The 27,841-nt window shown below is 43.7% G+C and overlaps 1 protein-coding gene across 1 annotated transcript; it reads left to right on the forward strand.

The window, feature by feature from the left end:
- Window positions 1-585: 585 nt before the first annotated feature.
- Window positions 586-27,841, forward strand: Crebl2 (cAMP responsive element binding protein like 2). Its single transcript, XM_034512151.3, has 5 exons — window positions 586-734; window positions 17,834-18,031; window positions 19,844-19,988; window positions 21,043-21,079; window positions 24,882-27,841. Exons 1-4 carry the CDS (start codon window positions 720-722, stop codon window positions 21,054-21,056), a joined length of 372 nt encoding a protein of 123 aa, XP_034368042.1. The 5' UTR covers window positions 586-719; the 3' UTR covers window positions 21,057-21,079; window positions 24,882-27,841.

Below are 27,841 nucleotides of genomic sequence, written 5' to 3' on the forward strand. Positions count from 1 at the left end.
TGTTCTGAAGAATTAACCAATTGTTTCCCAAAGCAGCTGCCCCACTTTACCGTGGGCCGTCACAGGGGAGAAGGCAAACCATTTGCCCTAGCTTTCCAGAAGAGGGCCTTCCAGCTCTCCACCTCCAGCTCGGCCTCCGCAGAGCCTCGAACAGTCTCCCCTCTCTGCAAGGTCCCGGCCCTTCGCAACCATAACATTGTTACAACAAAATGTTGTAGAGAACAGTTCCGTCTTGATTAAGGCCCGCCTCCTGGGCGCTGCAAGGCCACAGGAAAACAGCCTAGGCAGCAGAGGCTACCTGGACGTCGTAGTTCCCTTTCCAGTCGGTCGCGCAGAGACTATGCAAGGAAAAACTACAATTCCCAAAATGCCACTGGGCTATGGCGGCCGAAGGGGCCAATCGGCCTGCAGAGCCCCGCCCCCCTCGGGTTGGGCCGCTTGCCAGTGCGTCTGTAAACACGCCCGGAGCCTGTCATGGGGCGGGAGGAGGAGGCGGTGGCCGAGCGGGGAGGTGCCTGGGGCAGCCTCCAGGGTCCGCTCTGCCATTCCTGAACTAGTCCGGGTCCCCGTGACCGTGGCTTCAGGGAAGCGAACTGTTAGGCGAAGGAGGAGGCAGTCAGAGCCATATCCCCTTCTTCCCCGGGGCGGGGGCCGGGCCTGGCCCGCTGAGGAGGGGGAGGGCCGGGAGGGCGTCGGGCCGGGCCGGCCTGTCTGCGGAGATGGATGACAGCAAGGTAAGTCCTGGGCTGGCCGCCGCAGCCGCCTGCTTGTCGCCGCACGTAGTCTCGCCGCCCAGTCTCAGTTCAGAAGTCCACGCGAGCATTCACGAAACACCTGCCATAGATACCAGTGTGCCTCACGTCCCCTGGCGCCCCGCCAGGACATTGGGGAAGCATCGGGCTGCAGTTTTCTAGCAAGGGCCCTCGTCCTTGCAAAATTTTCACACCCGCGTAACCGAGTTTGCTGGGGATTCCAAAGAGTGCAAGCCCTCGTCTCTGATTTGCCAGTCTAAATAAGTGAAGAAACTACGCTGCTTTTTTTTTTTTTCCTCTCTCTCGTTTTTTTGCCCCGTCTTGCCCACTCCCAGCGTTTTCCATTTGAGAGAAATTAATTCAAGCGTCCTGTACTAGGCATAATCACCCTTGATGGTTTTCCCATCCTCAGCCTCGCTCACTCAATGCCCCATTCATCTCATCAGTTCACTCCCCCAACCCTGAGCTATTTTCCTGGTGTTGGTTGGAATAGTGCTTAGCTCCTGTTGCTATCAGGCCAGAGCCTGTAATCTAACTTCTAGAAACCTTTTAGAAAAACAGTAGTTTTCTCCGTGTTTAATCCAACTCAGTGTCCTATATCCAGTCTTTTTTTCCCCTTTAATCTCTGGCGCACTTACTTTTCATTATTTTGTCTTTGTTGTTGTTTCAGAGCTGAGGACCGAACCCAGGGCCTTAACGCTTCCTAGGCAAGCGCTCTACCACTGAGCTAAATCCCCAACAACACCCCCCCCCCCCCGCATTTACTTTTATGATTATAAAATAGTGCTCACTATGGGGTAACTTGTAGATTTGTGGTTTCGTCTTCTCATGTTCCTCATGCTTCACATGTAGGAGTGGTCAGAGAGTTTATTAATGTCTTATGATGACTGGAAATTGGGCCTTTAATTTTAAGGAATCAAACATTTAAATTTGCATCTATTTGTGGAGCTAGGTATTGTGTGTAGCCCAGGCTAGCCTCATATTCTCTCAGTACCAGAAAATGATCTTCAACTGTCTTCCTGCCTCTTCCACCTGCCAAGGGCTAGGATGTCCAGTGGGAACCTCATGCTTAGCATACATTTTGTCAATATTTAAATTAAGCCATTCCTTCCCTAGGCTTTTCAAAGTCTAATTTTTTATAATCTGCTATATTCCTCGGAAGAGCTTTTTCCTTTAGGTACCCTCCCCCTTTTTTCTCCTCCTAACAAAATGTTGTTGCTCTTAATTTTTTTGTTTCACATATCCTCAGACAGGTAGGGGGAAAATCCAGTTTATCTTTGCTGGTTGTTTTATTCTTTATTAATGCTTCTCATTTATGTGGGAGGCTCTGAGAAGTGATAGAAAGGAGAACCCAGCATTGTAATCTGCCCCCTGGACACACCTAGGAGAACCAACTGCTTATGAAACAACAAACTCCTCCTGACAGGAAGTGGTATTTTCAAAATAGAAAGGGAGAGTTCTGAAAGTTTTCCAGGAAATATTTTTCCAGTCTTTACTACCTTGATCTTTCAGTGTTGATTCTGAAATGAAGTCTGCAAACTATATCCACTGTCTTCCCAGCATCTTGAGGATGCTGAAAGAATGTAGCAGTCTTCTTTCTTACCTGGAGACTTTCACATGCTTTTTCAGTTGCATAATGTATAATTTTCAGTTATATTCCTTTCCAGACTTTTGGTGTGTTTAACAGCTTTCTTAAGGTCTCTAGTAGTTCCAAATAAAACTGCATAGGATTTTGAAATACTTTACTTACCAAATGATCACATACAGTTTTTTTGGGTTGTATTTGAGGGGTGTTTGTTTTCAGAAAGTCTCTTGTAGCTTAGGTAGACTTCCACATTTTCAGTGAAGCCAAGAATTACCTTAAATTTCTGATCCTCCTCCCTCCACCTCTCCAGGGCTGGAATTGCAGGCTTGTGCTACCATACTTGGTTATATGCCGTCGTAGGGATTGAACCTAGATAGGACTTTGTGAATGCCAGACAAGCACTCTACCAACAGTTATATCCCCACAGAGGTTATTTCTGAAACTAGCATGTGATAGTTGGGTTAGGGGCATTATAGAATTTTATTTAGTAGTTGTCTTAGTTAGGGTTTTACTGCTGTAAGCAGACACCATGACCAAGGCAAGTCTTAAAAGGACATTTAATTGAGGCTGGCTTACAGGTTCAGAGGTTCAGTCCATTATCATCAAAGCAGGAACATGGCAGCATCCAGGCAGGCATGGTACAGGAGGAGCTGAGAGTTCTACATCTTTATCTGAAGTCTACTAGCCGAATGCTGGCTCCCAGGCTAGGACAAGGGTACTAAAGGCCAAATCCACAAGGCCACACCTCCCAACAGTGCCTCTCCCTGAGCCAAGCATATACAGACTATCACAGTAGTGTACCTTAAAATGCTGGGTAATAGGGATTGTTTGAAATCATGACATTGAGGTTGCCTAAAGGTACCAAGGCTAAGTTAATTAATATGTTCCAGGTATGTTCACCAGCCAGCCCAGACATCCTGTTACAGCTGGGAAAAGATAGAGTGAATGATAGAATTTGGGTGATAGATTGAACACCTAGAAAGGAGAGCTTCGGAAAGTGCCTAAGCAGCAGAATTTCCTAGATTTTTCCTAGATCTTGAGATTAGTAAAGAAGGAAAAACTCCCAAGTGGCTGAAGCTCTCTGAACTTCTACCTATTCTTTTAAATTAGGTCAGTTCCTTCCTTGGAGGCTTGCTTAGGCAGACTTTGAGATGATACACCTACGAGTGTTTAGTACTGCATCTCACACAGTCAATACTCAGCAAACACGACCTTATCGCCTTACCAAGCAAAGATGTCTGTGGGTTCTGATATCCTTGTTTTAGTCATTGCTAAGTGACATTTGTAGCCACGGTTATACTTACACTAGATAGTGTCCCAACTATACACCAGATGGGACAAGAGGGGCATAATTGGATATAAAATGAATGTCAGCTTTGTCCTTACCTGATGCATTAACAAAGGTCACTTTCCAAGACCTTCAGATCTTCTGCAGGAAGAAGTGTTGTTTTGAAAGCCTTTCTTTTGACCTGCAGTCTTGAAAAGAAATAGAGATATATTATTTTTAATCACAGAAGGCTATTGTTTTTATTTTTGACTTTTATGTTTATTGAACAAATAAATTGAAGTGTTCTAATCAGATGTGTTCTTGCCAGTCTGAAAGCTGGCTAAAGACCTCTACAGAGTATTGCCCAGCCTGTCAGTGTGGACACCTTGCAGGAGTAGGCCAGCTACTGGCCCCAGTGCTAATATGGGTCTGTTTTCTTCTTCCTGTCCACTCTGTGGTACACACTCTTCACTCTCTGCTCACCTCTGTACCCATCAAGGGTCTCCATCCTTACAGTAGTTCAGAACAGGTGCTGGCAAAAAGATTTAACTTCAAAACAAAACCCTAGCTGTGCGGTGGTGGCACACGCCTTTAATCCCAGCACTTGGGAGGCAGAGGCAGGAGGATTTCTGAGTTAGAGGCCAGCCTGGTCTACACAGTGAGTTCCAGGACAGCCAAGGCTATACAGAGAAACCCTGTCTCGAAAAACCAAAAAAAAAAAAAAAAAAAAAAAAAAAAAAAAAAAAAACCCTAATGTTCAGACCCTGAAATTCTCTCCATTGTCCCTTAGCCACCTTCTGACACATTGGAGCCCCTGCCCCAGGAGTCTCACATATGCCAGCAATCTGCTCCTGTTCCTGCCTCCTCCATCACTTTCACCAACACCAAGATGGAAGAGCTAGCGCATCTGCACAAGTGTCTTACAGTAGATGCTAATGTGCCTACTTCCGTATTCACAAACTTGTACAGGAAATTTGTCCATGAACTTGGGTACTCCACAGTTGATTTAGAAATCAGAGTCTGGCATGGTGGCACATGCCTGAAACCCCAGCACTTGGTATAGGCAAGAATACCAGGAGATCAGTGCCATCCTCAGCTATACCTGGAAGTCAAGGCTAGCCATATAAGTAAGATCCTGTTTCACTCTCTTCCCCCCCCCCCCCCGGCCCCACTGCCCCACAAAAGAAACCTAGGTGGAATCTTATTTAAGATGTTTTGCTTTTTAAGGGCTTTGGAAACACTTCCTTTTTTGTTCATTAATTTATCAAGTGCTCGTTACCTAATAGATGCCTGTGGTAAGTGGTAGAGATGAAAATGAGTACAAACTTGTCGCTATTTTAAAGGAACTTTGATTGTTGTGGGTGAAGCAGACAACTAGAAAAGTAACTAGAGCTGAGATGAGAAATGAGGGTGATGGCCAGGCATGATGGTGCACACCTGTGAGCTCACGGCCCAGGCAGTCCATGCATGGTGACACAAGCCTTCAGTCTCAGGCAGAAGCAGGTGGATCTACGTAGCAAGTTCCAGGCCAGTCATGGCTATATACTGAGACCCTCCGTCAAATAAAGAATTTCAAGGCTACTGCCATTTTGAGGCTGGCCTGAGAACACATGGAACCCTCCTCAAATAAAAAACAAAAACAAAACAAAAAGCCCACACCCACACCTACCAAGAGCAGTTTCCACAGAGTGATAGGGCAGAAGCCAAACCATGTCCAACCATGGAAGAAATAGATGGCAGAAGCACACACTGTCAGTATAGACCATGGAACGAGTCAGGCATTGCTAAGGTCCACACAGTGTTATCAGTACAGTACTACTTAGCTCTAGGGTCAAACAGAATAGCTGCATGTGGCCCCAGGGTAGACCTTGGTGGAAAGGGGAATGCGGGTGTTATCGCTGGGTACAGATGCCTGCCTGCATTTTCTTCTTTATCCTGACAGGAGAGACTAGCAGAAAGGTTAGCAGCAGGAAGATGTGGTTACTCTCTCTTGCTTTCTGAAACTCTGGTAAAAGAAAAAAAAAAAAAAAAAAGGAAAGAGAAAAGAAAAGAAGAGAAGAGAAAAAGTCCTGAGCCACACAGTAGGGAAGTCCCTGAGCCCCAGAGAGACACTTTTCTGCCATTTCTTCTCTTTAAGGTGGGGAAGGGCAGTGGCTAGGACACAGCTGTACTGTACTGTACCCAGCAGACAGTCTGCCTTTTTGCTTTGCTTTGCAGCCCCACTTCATAAAAGTGGTGTACAACAACTGGATTTTCAATGAGTTGTCTTAAAAATAAGCATTATAAGGCAGAGATGTAATTCTAGCATTTGAGAAGCTGAGGCCCAGGACTGTTGTGAGGTCAAGGCTATTCTAGGATACACAGTGAATTTAGGTCAGCTTGGGCAATCTCAAACAAAAGCCCCAAAACCACTAGAGCATTTAAATGTAAATAAATGTATAAAAGATGGCAAAATAATGTTTTATAGTATTTGTTCAAAGTGGATATTGAATATAGAAATATATTTCTGCCTCTTCCTGCAAGGTGCCTGAGGTGACCTGTGAAAAATGGTTCACTATTCTCTTGACCCAGAAACCTTACAAAATCATGGAAACCTAGAGGCTCAAATCTGGGGGCTGGAGAGATGGCTCACCTTGTTAAGAGCACCTGAGTTCAATTTCCAACATCTACAGGGTGACTTTTAACCATCTGTAACTCCAGTTCCAGGGACTGCAATGCCTCTTCTGGCCTCCAAGGACATCAGCCACTAGTGTGGTACACAGACATAGATGCAGGCAAAACATCCACAAGAATAAAAATAAATAAATAAATAAAACTTTTTAAATTGAGGAGAATTTTAAATTTTTAAAGTTTTCAGTCTTCATGTTCACTTTAAGATCACCTATGTAACTGCCCAGGCCATCGAGAGGTTTGCATATCTGAAAAGCTACAAGTATCTGAAAGATGGCACTTTAAAGAAGCAGTGTGTGCCATTTTGGTGTGTATAATAGTACATCTGGTAGTTGTGCCCAGGCCAAACACTAAGACTGGACACAGGGTCAGTGGCCCAAGAAGAGTGCTGATTTTTTACTGCACATGGTTAAAAGTGCACAGAGCAATGCTGAACTTGAGGGCTTAGGTGTAGATTCTCTCATCACTGAACACTTCCAACTGAATAAAGCATCCGGGATGCATCTTTAAACCCGTCCTGCCACACGGGGATGATCCTCACTGAAAATGAAAAAGTTGTTCCAAAGCCAGAAGAGGTGGCAAAGCAGAAGAAAAGATACTCCAGAAGCAGCCAAAGCATCAAAAACTTCCAGCATGGGAACATAGCCAGCATAAAAATATGGAAATACAAGTTGTTCTTGTTTTTTAAGGAATGGATTTCCCTGTTGAAAACGATGAGGATAGGGGTGCTCATGTGAAGGGATGTGGCGTCATGAGATAGCACAGAGGGCTCTCACTCAGGCTGTTTACAGACAGTGCTTTCTCCTGCACATCCTGCTTTAACAAAGAAAAAAAAAAGTGTATTCTCTTTTCCCAAAAGACTGAAGGTAAATTCTCTACAAGTCTTTGGAAGAGGATGAGGGTCCCTGATTTTGAGAAACCCAGTAAGTTCCTAAAGAACTAACAACTACAGTCATGTGCTTGCTTGCTGCAGAAGTTACAGCTGTCCACTGAAGCCTGAGCTATCCAAGATAGCATCATCAGGTGTTGCTTGCAGACTGGTTTCTTTCTATCTCCCTTGGATGAATCTTAATTCTGGGCTTTTTACATCTCCTAATTAGAACACTTAGGATTCTCCTGGCTGTAACACCCTGGCTCGTATGTTTCTGATTCTCCGTGGCACATCCTGTATTAGGGATGAGGGCTTTGTGAATGCTAACCAGGTGCTCTGCCGAGTGGTGTCTTCAGCCTATGTGGTTTTTCTCTCTGCTGTATAGCTAAGGATGACCTTGAACTCCTGAGGCCTGTATACTACATAAGCTTCCATATACCATATTGATCCTTCCCTTTCTACTGCTCTTCTTACTTTCAAAAGGCATTACACTGTGTAGAAGGAGGTGTACACATACCACTTCACACGTGTAGAGGAAAGGTCAAACAACAAATTGTGGGAAGTTCTCTCCTTCCTCCACATGGGTTCCAAGGATTGAACTCAGGCCCTCTGACTGGTAAGCCCTGTAGTCTGCCCCCATGTTATTTTTAATAAAAGCTTTATTGAAAGATAATTCATGCATCATATATTCACTTCACATATAAATTATGTGATTTGCTTTTTGGTATGCTCATAGGGTTATATGACAATTACCACTAATTTCATTATATTTGTCTTTTGAACAAGCTAAAGCATCCATACAATGCAGTGTTATTCAGTATAAAGAAAGGCATGCCAAGCTACAAAAGGCTCCATGGAGTTATTTAAAGCTCCTGGAGCCTTAAATGTGAATTACTGAGCATAAGAAGTCAGTTTGAAAAGGATGCATATGTATACTACTAACTGTACAACAATCTGGAAAAAAGAAAAAATTGGAACCAGAGAAACCATCAGTGGTACTAGGGCTCCAGAGGAGAAAAGAGCACAGAGGATCTTGAGGGAGAAACCTGCTCTGTGTGACACTGCATTACCAGGCAGTGGTGGTGTGCTTTTGTCAAAACAGACGTGGCCACTAGTGTGAATTCAGTTCAGCACTAGCTCACCAGTGTTAACCAGTGGCCTATCCTGTTGCATGATGCTGTGAATGCCTTTGCCACCCTTGTAATTGGGTTGTCTTTTTCATTATTAACTTTGGAGAGTTCTTCAGTTTGTTGGGTACAAGTTCTTTACCTTAAATGTGACATGAATATTTTCAACTCTAATGTGCATTGTCTTCTTATCTTGATAATGTCTTTAAAGCACAAAGTTTTTAATGAAATTCAGTGAGTAATCTTTTTGGCTACTTGTGAGACAAGAAGAGGACGTTGGGTTCCCTGGAACTAGAGTGACTCACCTGTTAAGAGCACCATGTGGGTTACAGAAATGGAACCTGGGTCCTCTGGAAGAGCCACAGTGCTCTATCTTCAACCCTAGAATTGCTCTCTTATTTTCATTTCTGATTTTCCTCCATAGTGAACAAAATAGAAACACAGTGTCTCTTTATATGTAGCTCTTGTGTTCTGCAGCCTTGCTGGACTTATTCATTTGCTCTAATAGTTTTTGTGTGGATTCTTTTGGATTTTCAACATACAAGATCGTGTTATCTACAGACAGACAATTTGGCATTTTCATTCTCTATCTGAACTGCCTTGGATTTCTTTTTCTTCCTGTTGACTAAGACTGGTAAGAGAAGACATGATCTTTGTCTCGCTTCTAATCTTTGGCAGAAAGCACTCAGTCTTTCCTCACCAACTATGATGTTAGCTGTGGGTGTTTTATAGATGATCACTATCAGATTGAGAAAGTTCCCCCTGTATTTTTTTTGTTGTATGGTTTTATCATGTAAAAGCCTTAGAATTTAAAAAAAAACATGAGTTGTACACAGAGTCTGAGAGGATCGTGAGGAGGTGGCAGCTGCTGGATGATGTTTCTCTGGCCTAATTGCAACTGGTTAGGGATCTCTTCTGAGACTTGAGTTAGAAGTGGGAGTTCAGATAAGTGAGGCTGCCATGGCTGTGCTCAATACTTCAGAAGGAGAGAATGAATTTATCAAGATTAAAAAAAAAAAAAAAAAAAAAAAAAAAAACAGCTTTTGAAGAGTCAAAGGAAATGAAAAGCCCAGCACTAGGGTTCCTACCAAACCCACGGACTGCTCCAGTGATGGTACCAAAGCTGGTGAGGCATCAGGCCTAGAGCAAAGAGGACTGGCAGGGATAAGACCAAAGAGGCGCAATGCTTCAGGTACAAGTAGCAGCACCAGGTCTCCATCTAGTTCATCATCAGCCACAGCTCAGGAAGCTCCAGTAGAACCCACAGCTACTCTGGCTCCTCAGACCTCCTCAGTGCCTGCACATGTCAGGCACTCCTGCTCTATATCCAAGCCACCTGAAAGAAGACAAGGCTAAACCCACAGAAGTACACACTGGGAGGCTCAACATGAATGTGACCAAGGCTCACACCAAGGACATATATTCTACCTCTGGGGAAATCAAATGATTGACATGCCTATAGAAAGGATGCATCCTCATCTTTACATACGTAGAATTTGAGAACCCAGGTGAAGCTGAGGAGATGCTGAAACAGAGATGGAGGGAAGACTGATATCCAGAGGATCACTGCTACTGCTGTTTGTTTCCTTGGCCTTGGCCGCTCCCTTGGCAATTCAGCCCTAGAGGAGAAGGCTGTCACTGCCTCCCATGTGGTACAGATCACCCCCATGGATGAAGAGGATGTTCTAGGCTCAGATGCCCTGTGTTCTTGGCACCATCATCACAGGAGCTGGTAGTAAGCAGGGTTATTGAAGCTCCTTCTCCCACTGTCTATCACTTAGGTTCTGCTCAGCTTAGTTCCATCACCTCTCTAATTACACACTTGCTTGGGAAGGGTCTTTCCCCAGAGCAGGCTTCTAAGGCAGTAGTTGAGACAGCTGTCTACAGAGATAATCTATATATGCGTGCTTTTATTGTATAGTCTACACCATACAAAAAATTGTAACTTTTTAGCATTTTGGATAAGGTTGTGTTTGAACTTTATGTAAAGGAAGTAGATAAGCCTATAATTAAAATGAAAACTGAATCTTGAAAAAAAACTTGAGTATTTGGATGTAGGATTGGGGTAGGGGGGTTGTTTATTTGACATTGTGTCTCATGTAGCCCAGGATATCCTTGAACACATTCTCTCTTCTTCACTCCCTTTCTCTCTCTCTCTCTCTCTCTCTCTCTCTCTCTCTCTCTCTCTCTCTCTCCTGTTGATATGATGTTTTATAAAAGATCTCCAGATATTAAAGTGGTCTTTATTGCAAGGAAAAATCCCTGTTAGTCATGGAGTAGAGACCTTTTTATATGTTACTGAATCTGTCTAATAGATTTTATCCATTCATTTTGTGTTTTGTTACTGTTTGCTTTGGGGACTTGTTTGTGTTGTGTCAGTGAACATGTATGTGTGTGCAGCAGCACATGTAATCACCCTCTCTGTCACTCTCCATTTAGTTCTGTGAGGCAGGTTCACTCTCTGACTCAGGAGATTTCTCTCTGAACCTGGAGATGGTATTTTTTCAGTCAGGCTAAAAGCCAGCAAACCCCAGTGATTTTCCTGTCTGGTGAGCCCAAGGTGACCTCATGCTCAATATGTACATGAGGATGACCTTGAGCTTTCAACCCTGTTGCCCATATGTCCTCCTAGCCAGCAGGTCCAGCAGGGTCTCTTTCCAGTGCTGTGTGGGATGGTGAGTGTTGGCACCAGTGAACAACCACACGGTGCCGGGAGTCTTGTCACCTATATAAACTCGAAGCATAGGGAGGGGGATTTTTGGTGGGGTGAGATGACATAGGAGATGGGGAAGGGTGACGGAGGGTATGGGGTGACAGACAGGGCTAATGGCAAAGCTCTACATTAACAATGGTGGCAGGGAAGAGGCAGGGACAAACAGGTCTTGCCGAGTCACCCCAATATAGCAGTGACTGAGATAGGTCTCAAAACTCGAGCCAGGCTCGGGTTTGTCCACAAGGCCCAAATCAGGGCCAAAATGGGGCCCAACACCTATGCTTCCCAAATGTCGGGATTGCAGACATGTGCCAGCATGTCCAGTTATGTTATGCTGGGAGTTGAACTCATGCTTCAGCTAGGTAAGCTACATTTTCAGCCCATTTTTCTTGTATATGAGACAGAGTATCCTGGCCTTGACTATGTGATCCTCCTGCCTCTACTTCCTATATTACATCCCTGGCTGCTTTTAGTGTTAGCCTCATTGGAATTGAGACATGTTCTTTCCTCTTAGGTTTCTTGAGAGAGTTTGTGAAGGGTTAGTGTTAATTACTTCATTTTGTTTTTTGAGGCCAAGCTTACGTAACACGGACTGTCCATAACTCTGACTCTGAATAGTACCTCCTGAGTGCTGGGGTATAGTCATGGGCCACTATGCCTAAATGTTCATTCTTCAAGTGTTGGTATAATTTACTGATGAGGTTGCCTGAAGCTGGCTTTTCTCTGAAAAAAAAAATATATATATATATATATATATTCATATTCCTTGTTACAGGTCTATGATTTACATTTCGTTCTCGAGCCTGCTTTGCTGCCTTGCTAAGAGCTCCCTGTTTATGTTCATTGCAGTCTCTTTTTTGCCTTGGCTCCTTTTTTCTCTCTCTCTCTTTTTCTAGCTTCTGAAAATGGAAAGTTGGGTTATTGATTTTAAAGCCTTCTTTTTAATGTTTATGTGTGGAAAGTCCTCTGAAGTCAATTATATCACATAAGATTTGGTATTCTGTTTATCTTAAAGGTTTTTTAAATTTTTATAATCACAATATAATTTGTTTCTCAAAATAGTTTTCTAATTTCCAAATCTTCTGTGGTTGTTAAGAAATACTTTTTCAGGTGCTGGTGGCACACTCCTTTAATCCCAGCACTTGGGAGGCAGTGCCAGGTGGATCTCTGTGAGTTAAAGGTCAGCCTGGTTAACAGAGCAGGTTCCCAGACAGGGTTACACAAAGAAACCTCTCTCTCTCAAAGAAAAAAAAAAGTTTTCTCTTTTTAAGTCAAACTAAAATTAAATGTCATAACTTTTAGAAAGTAAATACCTAGGACAATATCATAATTCTGAGTATACAGTAATAAATATTTAGCATGATTGTGGGGGTTGGGCTTTTAGTTTTGGTTTTTAAGACAGGGTTTCTCTGTGTAGTCCTGTCTTGGAACGTATTCCATAGACCAGGTTGACCTTGAACTCAGAGATCCACCTGCCTCTGCCTCTCTAGTGCTGGGGTGAAAGGTGTGCACCACTATGCCACCACCACCCAGCTAAAGGAAAAGATGATATAACCTTAGTTAACAGACATGGATCTGTAAATCCCAGTAGGACTGTCCTGACTAGCCACAAAGAGAAAGAAACTTAGTCAAGGTTAATACTTTTTTTAAAGATTATTTTTAAAATTATGTATGGGGGTGCACATATATGGGAGGGTGTGCGTGTTGGAGGTGGATGTGGGGAGGCACCTATGTGTGTGTGGGTGCACATGTATGTACATATTCCCACAGAAGCCGTAACTCCCTAGAGCTGGAGTTACAGGTGATGGTGAGCTGCCTGAAGTGGGTGCTGGAAACCAAACTCGTCCTGTGCAAGACCAGTACATGCTTTTAACATCTCTCCTGCCCCTGCCCAAATGCATGAATGGCCACCGAAATGCATGGAGTTCAGGTGTTAAAGCGACTGGTACACTAACCTATATTTGTATAATACTTTGGTTTTGCAAACTTCTGTAGTGTATTATAAAGCTTGAGGTCATGTATAAGAATCCTCTGATACTAACAACCCCCTAGAACACTGATGTACTTAATTACACGCCTGTGGCTGCTGTGAAAAGCAGACACTTCGGCCTTTGCAGAAGTAGTTAAACTGGAGCTGTAGTGGCCATATGGCATTAACCGGATTGTATTGGTAACATAAAGTGTAGAACCTCCTGATTAATTTACTATATTCTTCAACTTTAAGAAAGGAATTCCTGGAGTTGAAAAGGCAACTCAGCAGGTAAGATCACTGGCTGCTCTTCCAGAGCACTCAGGTTTGATTCTCAGCATGCACAACTGCCTTTAACTCCAGTTCCAAAGGGACCCAACACCCTTTCCTAGTCTTCACAAGCATTGGCCACACAAGTGCTGTGCAGACATACATGCAAGCAAAATACCCATACACACAAAAGGCAAAATAAATGAAATCCAATAATTACATATTTTGCTATGAAATCCAAATAGATACTTACGATTTTTGTAATGATTGTGCTGGATTTAATTCAGAATTCAAAGACTGCTGTACACTCTGTGGTCTTGCTGGCTTCTCAGAGGCAGCCATCCCTGAATTAACTAGAGCATCCATATGTAAGGCAATAGTTAGAGCACTGTGGGATTGCTGACTCCATGCCCTGTCACATGGACTGCCTTTTCTTTCTTTTTAAGAATTGTTATTGTGGTGCGTGTAAGAAAAGAGAGATGAAGAGAGCACACTTGTGACAGGGCCTGCATATGGAGGTCAGAAGTCAGCTTTTCAGGAGTTGATTTTCTCCTTCCATCCCACCATATGATCCAGGAATTTAATTCAGGTCATCAAGTTTATGCAACAAGTACCTTTACTCTGTGTCATCTCACCAGGCTCCCTCCCTCCCTCCCTCTCTCCTTTCCTTTTTCTTTCTTTCCTTCCTTTAGTGATAAGTTCTCGATACGAAGAAAGCCCAGGCTGCCTTCAAATTCCTGAGCTTGCTTAGTTACCTGATGCTGAGGTTAACAGATACATGCTATATACCTCTTTCCTCTCTCTTCTACTCCCTTCCTCTGTCTTTCCCTGTGTGTGTGTGTGTGTGTGTGTGTGTGTGTGTCTGTGTCTTTTGAGACAGGGTCACATTCTGTGAAGCTGTAGTTGATCTTGAATTCAAAGCAGTCCTCTTGCCTCAGCCTCCTGAATTGAATACAGCATGTTCCACCATTCCTGGCACTATATATTGCATGTGTATGTGAGGCAAGTGCTCTACCTCTGTGCTTTGTTCCCGGCCTATATATTGCATTCTAAAAACTATAGCAATCACAATTTAATGCAGCGTGATTCAGACTATTGTTTGAAACTTGGGTAGTTTATTAAATGTAAGCATCATCTAAAATCCCATAATGCTGAGGTCACTGAAACCATTCTTCAATGTCTAACAAATGTTTGGCCTTGGAAAGCGTTCTGAGGAATGTATGCTTATACTGGAATATAAACACGATGGTACAGACCTAAAAGCTTTCACAGACCAGCTTCTGAAAAGTTGAAACTTACCAGGGAAAAGTATTAGCTGGGTTTTTTAAAATATTTATGTTTTATATGCATGTATTTGCATCAAGTGCATGCATTGCCTACAAGTGCAGCCAGAAGAGGGCATTGGATTCTGAGGGCATAGAGTTACAGATGGTTATAAGTCACCATGGATATGCTGGGAATCAAACCCTGGTCCTTTAGAAAAACAGCCAGTGCTCTTAACCACTGAGCCATCATGCCAGTCCACAGCTAGCTCCTAATACAGTACCAAGTGGAAATTGTACTGTTTTCCCCACAGCTATGGAGTAATCTGTCTCCTTTATAAGCTCTCCTGTAAGATGCCTGAGGTCATGGTTAGCCATCATGATAGAACTGGAATTTGACAAGGATATAAAAGTGGCCTATTTGTTTTTAAAGTTTGGAAGGTGTTTTGTTTTCATTTGTTTGTTTGTTTTGTTTGTTTTTTAGGGCTGGGGTTCTGGATTGGAACTCCAGAACCAATAAGTAAATGAATAAATAGGGTGTTTGTTTGTTTAATTTTGTTGTCTATTTGGTTTAGGTTTATTTTGAGTCAAGGTCTCACTATGTAACCCTAGCTGGCCTAGAATTCACAGAGATTGACCTACCTCTTCCTAGAGTGTACTGGGATTAAAGGCATGTGCCACACCACTGGCCTTAGTTTTTTGTTTTTTGTTTTTTGTTTTTGTTTTTGTTTTTAATCTAACCATTATACTTAATGGTCCAATTTTTATAGTGTACTTAGCATTGTTTGTATGTGACACTAATAGTAGTCGTAGATAAACAAATGAGTATTGTCCTTTATCTTTATTGCCGTGCAGTTTTACATTTATTGCAGTGATTGACTTCTGGTGTCTTATTTTACACCTCTTTTAGAATCACCTGGAAAGCATTCAGTACATTGAGGGCATACATGTGCATTCTTGAGAGTGATTGTGTAGGTGGAAGTGAGCTTGAACTCAGGACTTTATAGAATAAAGTCGGGCTCTACCACTGATCTCTGACTCTCACTGAGCTACGGATACAGCCTTGCTCTGAGGGCGGTTTTCAGAGAAAATGAGGCATCATTCAGTTTTGTCAAATAAAGAGATGGAGAGTCTAATTGTGGAAACAGTTAAAGAGCTCTGAAGTAGTGAGGCACTGTTAGGGTTTGTAAAAACTGGATCCAACAGGCCTTCCCCAAGGACGGTGTGAGGCATTGCTGGAGTAAGTGTGCCCCCAAGGTGACTTGGTTTCAGAACTAACCCATGAGGAAGTTTACATTCCTTTGCCAGTCTCCTAATAATTGTGCCTAGGCAGTAAGCAGATAGCACATCTGGAGAGCCTGTCTGTGACACCAGTGAGCAGGTGGAAAACTGAACTAGTCTGGGGCGGGAATTAACTGTTTCTAGAGGCTGGACAGAATGGCTGAAAACTTCAGGGACATCTTCTGTCTTCCTATGGGCTCAGTACATTTGTAGAGGGAGCTTATAGCTAAGTTACTTAGAAACATAATATATGTACATATGTTTTAATGTAGGCATTATGTATTTTGTATAATTGTAAATTTTAAAATCTTGAAAATAAAAAGGGAGTAAGTATGCATGCACACAGGTAGTAGCTTATCCCTGTAAATGGGCTTCACAGCCCAGGGCCCTAGGACTTGTCACTCATGACCTTGACCTTGTGCCTAGGCCTGTGAGGAAAGGCACTGCTCAGGTGTCAACAGCACAGCAGCCATCCCTTCCAGCAGCGGCCTCCTAGAATCCCATGACCTGGACCTGCCTTCTGGGCTCCTCATCCAGCTACAACTCCTGTGGAAATACCCAGGGGAAACCATGCCCTTGCACTAGGGTCTCCCTCAGGCCGACCCTGGCTACAGGTTGCCAGCTTCTTTTTCGGGAAGTCCATCCTCTCATCCAAGGCCACAGTGTTGGAGTTTCCTAAGTGCTCAGCAGAATGTCCCCAGGCCTCGCTCCTGAACTGTGAAGCAGCAGCCAGTCACCCATTCTGGCCAGGCCAACACCAGGATGCTGTCCTGAGCTGACAGCACCACCAGATAGCTCAAGGCTTCAGTGATGCTAGGCCAGAGCTCCACCCACCCACACTAGTAAACTACTGGCAAGCTGCTGCAAGCAACAGGCACCAGCAGGGGCTAGATTGCTCTCCCTCTTCTCTCATTCCACTGACCTTTCCTGACCCCTTGCACTTGCCTTGCACCAAGCAATGAATAAACTCTCAGTAGCATCCTTACAAACCAAACCAAAACAACCTTGAAAATATACATGAGATCAAACCTGTTCATGCCAAGCAAGGAAGTCCTCGTTTATTAACTTTCTTACATGGAAATCATGATGAACTGGGGCTGGGGGGATGGCTCAGTGGTTAAGCCTACTTGTTCTTATACATGACCCAGGTTTGATTCTAGTGCCCACATGGCAGCTCACAACTGTCTGTAACTCTAGCCTCAAGGGATCCAATACTCTCTTCTAACCTCAGCACACAACAGACACACATGTCCTACACAAACTCTGTAGGCAAAACACCCATACACAGAAAATAAGATCTTCTTTAAAAATCATGATAAACTTTACTTTTTTAATTACATTTTTTTGTTTTGTTATTTTCTGTGTATAAGTACATGTATGTCTGTGCACCACATGCATACTTAGTAACAGAGGAGGCCAGCAGGGTGCATCAGATCCCCTGGAATTGGCATTATAGATGTTTGTAAGCAACCTATCTGGATCAGATCTAGATCCCCACAAGAGCAACAAACACTCTTAACCTCTGAACCATCTCTCCAGCCCAGGATTTTGAATGATTTTCTTAATATTAATTTAGTTTTCTCAAGACGTAAATGTTATTTATAGGGGCTACCAAGATGGCTCAGTGGTTAAGAGCAGGTACTGCTCTTGCACAGGAAATGAGTTCAGATCCCAGCATTTGCTTCAGAAAGTTCCCAGCAGCACATGACTCCCTGTAGGGGATCCAGTGCTCTCCTCTGGTCTTCCTAGGTAACTGCTCTCACACCCACAAACCTATACACACACAATTTAAAACATATTATTTTTAAAATATCCATATTCATATGGATTATAGAATTTACTGTTAAACTATTTAAACTTTATTATTATTGAAGAATTAATAAAAGCTTGTCTACCTAATCTCATATTCGTGGTATTAAAGTTGTGGAAAAAATGAGGACTCAGAAGGATGATGAGACAGGATTTCTTCCTTGTCTATAAACACCCTCTTTGCCAGTAGGCAACTATAGTTGTTTTTCCATAAAGAAAACTAAACAGAAAACGTTGTTTCCTCTCTCTTGCCAAAGGTGGTTGGAGGCAAAGTGAAGAAGCCTGGGAAGCGCGGGCGAAAGCCGGCCAAAATTGACTTGAAAGCAAAGCTCGAGCGAAGCCGGCAGAGCGCCAGAGAATGCCGGGCCAGGAAAAAGCTGAGGTACCAGTACTTGGAGGAGCTGGTGTCCAGTCGGGAAAGAGCTATCTGTGCACTCCGAGAGGAACTGGAAATGGTAAAGTCTTTCAGCAACAGGAAAAACATCCATCCTAATGTGGCAGACATGAGGGTACAGCACAGGAGCCACCCCAGTCCTCAGCCACCTAATTGGCGCACACTGGAAAGAATGTGAATCTTTCTTACCACATTGTAGGCTTTTTGTTTGTTCTTGTTTTTTTTGAATCAGGGCTTCTCTCTGTAGCCCTGGCTATCCTAGAATTCACTCTATAGACTAGGCTGGCCTCAAACTCACAGAGGTCCTCCCGCCTCTGCCTTCTGAGTGCTAGGATTAAAGGTGTGCAGCACCACCACCAGATGGGTCTAAATACACATTTTAATACAGTACTGGCGGCAACATTACAGAATTTTTATGATAGAAAAAAATGGTAGCTGGAAAGATGACTCAGTGGTTAAGAGCGTTGGCTGCTCTTTCAGAGGTTCTGAGTACAATTCCCAGCAACCATATGTTGGCTTGTGACCATCCGTGATAGGATCCCATGCCTTCTTCTGGTGTGCAGGTGTACATGCAAACAAAGTACTCATAAACAAATAAACCTTTAAAAAGCTGTAGTTCTCCCAAAATTGAACAAATAAACAAAACAAAGAAACCCCAAGGATCCCATTTTTACAAAGAAAAGGAAAAAGATGTACAGAAGGCCGACAGGATGGCCCAACAGATCAAAGTGCCTGCCAGCATGCCTGATGACCTTCTGTCCATCCCCAGACCCACCCATGGCTGGAGAGAACCAGTGCTTGCAGGTTTTCCTCCGACCCCCACACAGATGCCCATGACACTGTAGGAAGTGTAATGAGAAATTACAGAGGATGGGGAAATGGCTTCTCTAGCATGCACGAGGTCCTGAGTTTGATGTCAGCACTGCATGGACAGGTGATGGCACGTCCTGTGGCCAGCACTCAGGAGATGGAAGCAGGAAGAGGAGAAGTTGTTCAGGGTCATTTCAGCTGCACTGTAAGTTGGAGGCCAATCTAGGATATAAGAGACCCTGTCTTAACCCACCCTCCAAATAAATGAAAAGGTGCAGTAGCAGATTTAGATGTGAGTGGGACTGTATCCATATGAGACTACGTGTGACCAGGCAGGGGAAGCACTTAGAAGGCTGAGCAAGATCACTAGTACCTGGGTTACCTAGGGCCTGTCCCCCCAAAATCACAGTGACATCCGTATTTACTGATCCAGAAGGATGTATTGCTATGTGGAAACGCTGCATAACAGTCGTGATTCTGAATGCGAGGCTGCCATTTGCTTTTTCGTGAGTTTACTCTGCATGTTTCACTCAGAGTTCATAGGGATTGTAGAAATAAACCTTTCCACTGCACTCAGGGATGAGGTGACAGGTAGGGAAAGAGGTGGTTACTACCATGACTGTTGCTAAGCTGGCTCTTCAGAAAGTAATAGCGCTGGCCATGGTGGTGCATGCCTGGAATCCCTGCACTTTGGGGATTGAGGCAAGAGGAACAAGAGTTCAAGGCCATCCTCTGGACTCTGAGACTGTGTCTAAAAGTAAAACAAAAAACCTACAGGGCTGAGGAGATAACTAAATGAGCAGAGCACCTTGAGGCCAGTTCAGACCTCAGGACGTATGGTAGCGCACATCTGTAATCCCAGTGTTCCTTGGCAAGATAGAGGGCAGTAACAGCAGTCTTCAGAAGCTCGTAGGCTGGCTGGCCTGGCATACGCCGCATGTAAGCAAGTGCTATAGCGGTGAGCTCCAGACAAGCCCACGGAAGAGCTCTTGTGTCTAGGATTTCCACGTGTGCTGCCTGAATTCTGACTTAGCATTTTACTTAAGTGTATTAAATATTTCAGTACAAGCAATGGTGCATGGCAATGGACCAAGGGAAAATCCCTTCTGAAATAAGGGCCCTACTCACTGGCGAGGAGCAGAACAAGTCTCAGCAGAACTCAAGCAGGCATCCCAAAGCTGGGAAGACAGACGCTAACACCACTTCGTGTGAGTACTGCCTATGGCAGCATTCCTGCTAAGCAAGCATCCCAAGGTAGAACGTTTGTTGACTACTAAGCAGTGTGGCTTGAAATAAGTAAAATACTAATGTCATTTGTAAAATGCTAATCAGCAAATGTTTTGTCAGTGGATCCTAAATCCTGAAATGAAAGCCAGCTGAAGGCTGTGTGTGGTGGTGTACACCTGCTTTGCCATCACTAGGGAAATAACAAGTTGGAGACCAGCCTGGGCTTCATAGAAAGATACCATATCAAAAGACAGAATAATCTCGGCAGCTGATGAATGGTCTGGTAGTCAGTCCATAATTTGAAGTGATCCTTAGGGTATTGTTAAAGCTACTCTCTTTTACTTGTTTTTACTTAAAGTTTACAAGGTAATTTTAACATTTAGCTTATACATTTACTTCACTATTAATGCTAAAGAAGCATATTTTTAGTGGCTATAGCTTAGCGATAGGCCATGTGTTAAAGGTTAGTATACTCTAGGCCAGTGGTTCACAAACGTCCTAATCCTGTGACTCTATAATACAGTTCCTCATGTTGTGGTGACCCCCAGCCATAAAATTATTGCTGTTGCTACTTTATAACTGTAACTTTGCTACTGTTGGGGATCATAAACTGGGTGGTGGTGACACACACCTCTAATCCCAGCATTTGGGAGGCATAGGTGGGTGGATCTCTGAGTTCTAGGCCAGCCTGGTCTATAGCATAAGACCAGGACAGCCAGGACTACACAGAGGAACCCTGTCAACAAAACAAAACACAAAAACAGAAACCAACCCAACCCAAAAGACCAATCATAATGTAAATATCTTTGGAAATTGAGTGTTGTCAAAGGGTTGAAACCCATACGTTGAGAACCACTGCTCTAGGCCTTGCATTCAATCCCAGGATAAAAACCAAAATAGGGAAAAGAGAGAAGAGAGGGCAGAATGGCTGAGTGAGTTCCTAGTGGCTCAGAATGTAACTCCAGAGGCTAGTCTCACAAGTCTAGGCTTTTACTACAGTAAGTTGTAACTGAAGATGTTTTTCTTCTTTTGCAGTGGTGGGGAATTGAACCTGTGGCTTCAGATACAATGGGTAAGTTCTCTATATTCCCAGTCCAGGGTTGTTTTTATTTTTGTTGAGGTAAAACTCATGTAGCACAAAATGAAAAACTTCAAAAAAATCAACCATCTTAAAATGACAATGCAGAGCCATTTTATACTCACAGTGTTACACAGCTATCATTTCTTACTACAAATATATGATCACCCTAAAAGAGACCCCTGGACCATTAAACATGGGTAAGTTCTCTATATTCCCAGTCCAGGGTTGTTTTTATTTTTGTTGAGGTAAAACTCATGTAGCACAAAATGAAAAACTTCAAAAAAATGAACCATCATTCAGTCCTTCAACCTTCCCCACCAGCCCTTTGCAACCATTGACCTGAGACTCCAGTGAATTGATCCATTGTAGACTTAATATCTTCTGCATCTGACTCCTTTAGCCTAGCCGAACCTTTTCATATTCTACATGTATCACAATGTCATTCCTTCTTATGGTCCATTATTTTATAGATGCACATACCACAGTTGTTCACCCACCCATCGAATGAGAGCCATCTGTTTCCACCTGTCGGCATTTGGGCATTTGTCAACATTGATGCCGTGAACACGTGTATACAAGTGTTTGTGTGTGGGCTTGACATTTTTGGGGGTTGGGGTGTGCTTGAGTTCACTGTATAGCTGTGATAACCTGAATCCTGATCCTCCTGCCTTCAGCTCCCAGGTGCTGGGACTGCTACTACAGGTGTGTGCCAGCACAGTTGCTCTGCTCTTTTGTGTATGTACCTGGAGACAAACTGTTGGGCCATGTGGGATTCTGTTTAACAATGAAAGAACTGTTAAACTGTTTTCTATGGTGGTCAAAATGTGTTACATTTTTCACTAACAGTGGTTTTATTTACATCTCGTCATACTGGTTATTTTCTATATCTTATTTTGTGAGAGATGAGGTCTCACTCTGTTGTCTGAGACTGACTGAATTCCAGGGCTCAAGTGATACTTCCCTGCCTCAGCCTCTCTGGTAGCAAGGATACAGGCATATGCCACTGTGGTAGCCCTATTTTGGGTTTTGTTTTATTTTTTAATTTTTACTTATTTATTGGTTTTTGAAACAGGTTTCTCTCTATGTAGCCCTGGCTGCCCTGGAACTTTCTCAGTAGACCAGGCTGGCCTTCAACTCAAATCCTTCTACCTCTGCCTCCAGAGTGCTGGAATTACTTGTTTGTTTGTTTGTTTGTTTTAAAGATAAGAGTCTTGCTATACAGCCCCAGTGGTCTAGCATTCACCTTTCCCATGCTGACCATGAGCTTCCTGCACTGCTACCTCTCCCTCCCCTCCCCGGTAACAAACTTACAGGTCTGTGCCACCTGCCCAGTCTCCGGGCCCTCCCAGTGAGCACAGAGTACTACTTCATCGTGTTCTATTATCACTGTGTTTGCGCATGATAGAGTGTACATGTGCACAGAGGTGTGTGGAGGTCAGAGGGCAACTTGGTGGAGTCTGTTCTCTCTACGATTATGTCAGTTCTCCGGATGAACCTCAGGTCACCAGGACTGTATGAAAAGCACTGAAGCACTGAGCCATCTCACTGTCTCCGCGTTGTGCATTTCCGTAGAGCATTGGTTCTGAATAGTTTTGTTCCTTGTGCAGACTGGCCATTTGTATACTTTTTTTTTCTTTTTTGAGACATTTTTTAGTTTGCCAGTGTTTCACTTAGGGTTTTATTCTGTTGCTGAGGCTTCTTTGTGTTATCTTGTGTGGGTTTTTTGTGGCAGGGTCTTACTATCTAGCCCAAGCTGGCCAGAATTCAGCTATCCTTTTTCTCTGCCTCCCGTGAGCTAGGATGCGGATATGTCCACAGGCTCCCTTTGCACTGGCACTGGGAGTTCAGAGCTGTGCTTTGCAGGCTTCTCTCCTTTTCTATCAGCAGTTTTCGAACTTTGTTGATAGTGTCCTTGGAGACACAAAGATTTAACTTTTTTGAAATCTAGCTTCTTTTATCTTCTGTCGCTCATCTTTTGGCAACATATTAAAAGATTATGTTCTCAGCTCTAGGCTCGTGAAAGTTTTACTTAAGAATACTTACTATGGAGCCTTTGGGGGTGGGTGGCCCACAATGAGCTCAGCTTCCTTTATGGTACGATGCAGAGGCTGTCTTACACACATTGACTGACTGAAGATACTGAAGATTTTAGAATGCTCAGGTTCAGGTGTGCAATCTGTCACCTAGGAGGTTGAGAATGAAAATGTCAAGCACTTTCTTCTTTGTTCTGATCATCTAGGAAGGCTTGAAGTAGTTGTAAGTAAAGCGAATGTTGCCACACTGGGAACCCACTGAGGTGGAGGCAAGAAGGTCAGAAGTTCAAGATCATCCTTAACTAATTACTGAGTTTGAGGCTGCATGAGGCAACCTGGGCTACATGAGACCCTATCTCTTAAAAAGTTATGAAATTAAGGGAACTGGGTTTTTGATAACTTTTAGTAGATAACATTGGACCTTAATCTAAACTTGTGAAAATTACCAAATTCACTAATTTTCTATAATTTATCACTTTTAAAAATCTCACCAGCTGGGCAGTGGAGGCGCACGCCTTTGATCCCAGCACTTGGGAGGCAGAGGCAGGCGGATTTCTGAGTTTGAGGCCAGCCTGGTCTACAGAGTGAGTTCCAGGACAGCCAAGGCTATACAGAGAAACCCTGTCTCGAAAAACCTAAAAAAAAAAAAAAAAAAAAAGTCTCACTAGCTGAGAATGGTGGCTCACACCTCCCCTCTCAGTACTAAGGAGGCTGGAACGAAAAGTTTGCCAAGATTTCGAGGTCAGCCTGGGCTACCATCTTAGTTTTTTGTTTTCTGTTTTTTTTGTTTTTTTTTGTTTTTTCCTGTTGCTATGATAAAATACCCTGACAGAAGCAACTGGAAAAGTGTTTCTTTTACCTTGCAGTTTGAAGAACTTATGATGAGAAAGTCACAGGGTCAGGAGCCCAAGGCAGCTGATCACATCACATCCCCAGGAAGAAGCAGAGTGAGGACTGGACAAAATTGCTGCTCAGTTCCCTTTGTTCAGTCCCTTGCCTCAGAAATGGTGCCACCCAGAGTGGGTCTTCACATCAGTTAGTGGAACAAAGTATCCCCCACAAGCCCTTCTCCCAGGTGGTGTTTGATTCTGTCAGTAGAGCCATCATAGCTGCCCAGTTTCAGGCATCCTCTGAGGGAGTCAGAACAAACAGTAACAGCTACACACAGCCTTCCTATGTGTGTTATCCTGAAGGAAAAAATCATGAGTTTTAGCTAGGTATGGTGGCGCACACTGTAATTGCAGTACCTCACAAGAGGGGTTCAATGTCCTCTGCTACAAGGAGTGTCTGAGAAACTGTACAACAACCCTGTCTCAGAAAACTAGAAACCATTTATGATGGGCTGACGAGATAATTCAGTGAGGCAAATGCTTTCTACAAAAGCCTGAGGACCAGAATCAGAAAGCCAGGCACAGGAGCATTCTCTGTGATCCCAGCACGTCTGCGGCCAGATGGGAAATGGAAAGAGGAGACTCTCTGGAAGCTCCTAGGCTGGCAGCTATGGTGTACATGATCGAAAAGCAACAAAGAGACCTTATCTCAAACATGGTGGAAGGGAAAGACTGGATTTGAGGTTGTCTTCTGACTTCCACATGTGTGCCATGACACACACATAAACACACACACACACACACACACACACACAGATGATAGATAAATATGAATGAACAAACAAATACTCAAATTCATGAATTTTAGAGTTGATTAAGCAAACTTCATTGACCGAAAACATTATGTTGTTGCATTTGCTTTCTGTCCAGGGTGAAGATCATATAAAATGCACTCGGTGATCAAAGCCAACGGCCTAATGTCTATGGAGGATGAATGGGCAGGACTTTGCTTCTTGGCTCCATTTTCCGCTTACTACTCAGTAAGCATCTCTGTAAACCCAAAGTTTCTACCAAAATGTGTGATGATCCGTCACGAAGGCCCTTGTGCAGCACTTGGGTCTGCTTCAGACCTGCTCTGTGTTGCTCTCCTCGTCGGCTCACAGGTTGTGATGCCCGAGACCGTGGGAGTGGAGGAAGTGGATGGAACCGCACGTTTGCACCTTAGCCCTGGGGCTTTCATGGTTCATTTTTCTTGTCCTATGTAATTGATGGATTTGTGTGTATGTGTGTTTAGTTGTCACTTCTTTTCATGTTTTTAATCACCCTACAAAAAGACACCAAATAGGCAGTTTGTCTCCTGTGGTTGTCGGCCTTTATGGACCTACTATTACTTCTTTATATTTACTTGAGTAACGTGTGATTGTCTGTGAGCCATTCCAGCATAAGCTGTGAGTATGTATTAACAGATATACACTTCTGTCTTTATAACCCATAGTGATGCCTGTCTTAAAGAATGTATGTAACCAAACCCAGCACAAAGCCCTGACAGCCTCTTTCGCTGTTCCCTCTGACTGTATTTATGAAAGCTGGCTAGGGCCAAATCCATGCTTGGAGAATAATTAGCCACAGTTTATTTTTAAGTGAAAAGTAAGCTTTTGGTGGCACCCATTACCTTAACCTGCAGTATGTGTGTGACATGGTTCCTGCTGAATGTCTACATGTACACACATTTGCTTGTGCACTCAGCTGAGGCAAGGCACTTTCTGAAGAGTACAGAATGAACGTAGCTGCTGAGACTGAGTTTCTTCCGTCCTGTGTAAGCACAGGCCACCCTGCTGGTGACACTATGGTTGTTGCTGTTGGCAGAATACTCAGTTCTTCCTTGACATGAGTGTCCTTATGAATGTGTTCTGAGCCAGAGAGAAGCCCACTGTGTGCTTGCACCTGCTTTAGCTTGTGCCCACTGCAGCCTGGTCCTGGCGGGTATGTGGAATGCACGTGGCTCTGTATGGCTCCCTTCACAGCTGCGTGCACATGGCATGGAGTGGTGCTTGAGGGGCAGAGCTCACAGTAGGAGAGCTTCAGGGACAAGGACTTTCTGCTTCCCTTGCTTCTCTCCCTAGTTCAGTCAGACGTGCTCTCTGTGCTGCTAATGACAGTTGTTCCTCTCGCTGATGAAGCAGGAAGTTGACTTCCAGGAAGAAGTATTTGCTATAGACTGGCAGTCGAAGAGGAGGTGTCATAGTCATCAGGCATGTCCAACCTTTTGACGTTGTGACTTGAAGCCTGAGAATTGAATGTTTTAAGTGAGTTTACAGTTTTGTGCTAGGCCACATTCCTAGCTCTTCTGAGGTGTGTGTAGCCTGCAAGCTGTGGTTAAGACATGCCTGGAAGGCTGTCTGTGGGGTGGGACGTGAGATGGACTGCGTAGCTTGTGATCTCTTGACAGGCATTTGAACAGATGCCTCCTGTTAGCTGAAGATCCCTTGACACAGGCTTCAAACTCAGATCTCCATGCTAGGTGTGTGTGCCCACCGACAGAGCACTTGCCCAGCTTGCTAGGGTTCTCTGTGTTTTAGAAAAATGGGCATTAAGGGTATTTAATGTCTTCTTAGGACCATAAATGGAGACAAAGGATTGGTGATATTCAGGCCCTCCAGAATTCAAGTTTTTTTTTGTTTTGTTTTGTTTTTTTTTTTCTTTTAGAATTTGAGTGTTTTAAATGCAGTGTTCCGACTGTAATGGGTGTGCTTCTGCCAGCTGGTCTACTCAGTCATAAACTTTTACTTTGCAGAACAGCCCATGACTTTATATTGCTTTGTTTGTTACCTTTTGAATTCTCCAGGGGGGAAATGTTTTCAAAGCAAACATTCCAGGATGAATGTGGCTCCTCAGTGGGATGTCTGCATTGTGCTTGAAGATTCTGCAGGCTGTACTTGCAGTTGCAGGGTCCTCCCCAGGTTGTAATTGTAACCACAGGGTCCTCCCCAAGCAGAAGGGATGGACTTTGGAGTGAATGTTGATTACACTTTGAGTTTGCTCTCAAGGCCTGTATCTCTTTAGTGTTTTGGAGGTATCAAACCAAGATAACGGCCCTCGGCATTTGAAGGGGGCATGCCAGTTGCTCTGGGTACTGTGCTGGCCCTTCTCCCTGTCTGTGACCTCATCACTGTTGTCATTCCAACCACTGCAGCATCTCCTTTTCCATCTACTGAGGCACTGCGGGCTGACTGAAGTTCCTTCCCAGAGGAGAGCAAGCTGAGAGGACAGAGCCCAAGGCCAGCATCTAGGGCAGGAAGAGGCCAAGTGCCTCTGTCAACAGAGCCTGGCTCCTTCTTCCTTTTATTTTGGAGATTAAGGAGAAAACATATTTGCACATTCACACCAGTCCAACTCTGCCACTTGAGCAGCCTCTTCCCACTGGAGCAGCTGTGCAATATGGAGTTGATCTGCTCAGGTCGACTCTTAGTCTGTAGGTGAAGGTCTTAACTTGTTTTCTGTCCTTATCTAAAATATTCCTGTGATGGCCAAATCAGAACGTTAGTGCAGCCATCCCTGCCACTGCCTACCTGTGCACAGCCCGAGCATCACATCGTGACTTTGTCATCTTTGACCTGCAGTGGGTCTGCTTTGGCTGGCGATAGGAAACAGATTTAAGCTGGGCTTCACTTTTAGTTAAAGGCAAGTAAAATCAACAAAAATAAATACTATATTTCACAGAAATCAGCTACTTGTTGTTACAAATATTAAAATACATATTTTGTTTTTTAAAAGATGAGAGATGATTAAACCACATGGTATTTGGGGGCAAATGAAGGATTTTTTTTTTCCTCAGAAGAGCATTGTACAATTATATTTTTATGAAAAATAAAGTATCTTCACCAAAATCA

This window comes from Arvicanthis niloticus, chromosome 9 (genome assembly GCF_011762505.2).
Source record: "Arvicanthis niloticus isolate mArvNil1 chromosome 9, mArvNil1.pat.X, whole genome shotgun sequence".
In the NCBI taxonomy this organism is placed as follows: Eukaryota; Metazoa; Chordata; class Mammalia; order Rodentia; family Muridae; genus Arvicanthis; species Arvicanthis niloticus.

What these genes read in the sequence shown, in the direction of transcription:
- Crebl2 (XM_034512151.3), top strand. An exon ending in TCCGAGAGGAACTGGAAATG is followed by an intron (nt 18,032 to 19,843) that starts GTAAAGTCTTTC and finishes TAAATATTTCAG; the next exon opens with TACAAGCAATGGTGCATGGC.